At 43.5% G+C, this 1,983-nt stretch overlaps 1 protein-coding gene across 1 annotated transcript; it reads left to right on the top strand.

Moving 5' to 3' along the window:
- The first annotated feature begins 551 nt into the window (after positions 1-551).
- Positions 552-1,562, top strand: LOC146855622 (tRNA-splicing ligase complex subunit RTRAF). Its single transcript, XM_085653465.1, has one exon. It carries the CDS (start codon positions 661-663, stop codon positions 1,384-1,386), a length of 726 nt encoding a protein of 241 aa, XP_085509591.1. The 5' UTR covers positions 552-660; the 3' UTR covers positions 1,387-1,562.
- The last annotated feature ends 421 nt before the right edge of the window (positions 1,563-1,983 follow it).

The following is a 1,983-nucleotide window of genomic DNA, read 5'->3' as shown; positions in this document are numbered from 1 at the left end:
AATTTTTCACCATTTTTTTAACCAAACAGGTAAGATATAGTAGTATAACATAGTGAATCTTTTATTCCTTTTTTTTTTTTTTTACGTGCGCGTACGGTAAGCTTACCGTAAGCGCACGTTTTGCTTTATGTACGTAATATTTCTACTCTGTTTGCGTATGGTTACGCAATTTACGTAGACGTCCGTACTGCGTACGCGACGCGTAAGCGCATACGTTACACGCGCACGTTACGCGGAAGTGTTGGAGCGTGCCTGTTATGCGCATGCGCGTGTCTTTTATACGCGCATATGTACTTTTACCGTAAGCGCTCCGTAAGCGCTCCGTAAGCGTAACGTACACGCACGGTTGGTCATGTGATCAAGAAACAGCACTTTTGATTGGTTTAAACTACTTTCAGTTCTAGAACTCTCCTACACCACACCCATTCCCCTCATTTCTGCTTGTGATCCCTTAGGAGAAGGAGCTGAGTTGTCTTTGTGATACGATGGCAGAACAGCAGTCCTCTTCTGAGAGTGAGCCAGGTAGCAGCATCATCAGAGAGAGAAGCTTCTCTTTCTATGTAGAGGCACCGAGCCACCAACGTGTGTCAAACCACCAGGCTCTCCGTTGTTAGCGTCTGCAGCCGGTGATTCCAGTAAACCGGTCGCTTATGTACGACCATGTTTCGCCGAAAGCTCCAGGCTTTGGATTACCACAACCCATCAGGGTTCAACTGCAAAGATGAAACTGAATTTAGAAACTTCTTAGTCTGGCTCGAAGATCAGAAAATCAGGCACTATAAGATTGAAGAACGAGGAAATTTGCGAAACATAAACAGTAGTGAATGGCCCAGTCATTATGAAAAGTATCTAAAGGATGTGAATTGTCCTTTCAAGGTGCAGGAGCGGCAGGAATCCATTGACTGGCTTCTTGGCTTGGCAGTTCGACTAGAGTATGGTGATAATGCTGATAAATACAAGAACGCCACACCTGCTAATGCTGACAATGCACCAAAAACTGTGGAGCCACTCCTAAATCTAGATGTTGCTAATCCTGACTTCAAGGCGGGTGTGATGGCCTTGGCTAATCTACTGCAGATTCAGCGCCATGATGACTACTTGATGATGTTGAAGGCAATTCGAATCCTTGTACATGAACGTCTGAGTCCGGAAGCTGTGACAAAGGCAAATCAGTCCAAAGAGGGCATGCCTATTGCATTAGAAAAGCATGTTCTTGGCTTTGATACAGGAGATGCTGTTCTTAATGAAGCTGCTCAAATTCTTCGATTACTCCACATTGAAGAGCTTCGAGATCTCCAAACAAAAATTAATGAAGCTATTGTAGCTGTTCAAGCAGTAATTGCAGACCCCAAAACAGATTACAGACTAGGCAAAGTCGGAAGATAAAAAGTTAATTACTTTAGCCCATTCATCATTGTGTGTACTCAATGCAATTTAGGACCTGTGTACAACTCTGGCATATTGTTGAATCGATATTTGAATCAGTATTTGTGTTTTGTGTTTTCAAATACCAACCTCTTGTGTACTGCGGATTAAAACTGCATTCTACCATAAAAATATTTCTCTAAAGTTGGAGAAGGAGGAAACAAAAGACTTCTTTTGTATGGGAATATTTCACCTATCCAGAGGGGCAGAAAAAGGTAAATGCTCCTTTAGTCACCTGCTCACTTTCTGAGCGTGTCTTATCTAGAGGGAATCCTAGGAAGAAGTATTCCTTCGGAAATCACTCTATGGTTAGACACATTAAGGATAAACATCCCAGGACTTATGCTAGACATACTGGAGAAACATCTCTAGTAAGTCACCCAAGCACACCTGCAGATGCTCAGCCGAGTACTTCTTCGGCAGCTCAGCCGAGCACTTCCTCTGCGGTGGGAGCATCACCCTTTTCTGGTCCTCTGGATATAAACCCTCGTTTTGGGAGGGTTACAATGAGGTGCACAAGATGTCATGGCCTAATTGTTCATGCGGAGACCAGTGTTT

This window comes from Triturus cristatus, chromosome 4_1 (genome assembly GCF_964204655.1).
Source record: "Triturus cristatus chromosome 4_1, aTriCri1.1, whole genome shotgun sequence".
Lineage (NCBI taxonomy): Eukaryota > Metazoa > Chordata > Amphibia > Caudata > Salamandridae > Triturus > Triturus cristatus.
Note: the sequence above shows the minus strand (reverse complement) of the source record. Positions and strands in the feature narration are given on the sequence as shown.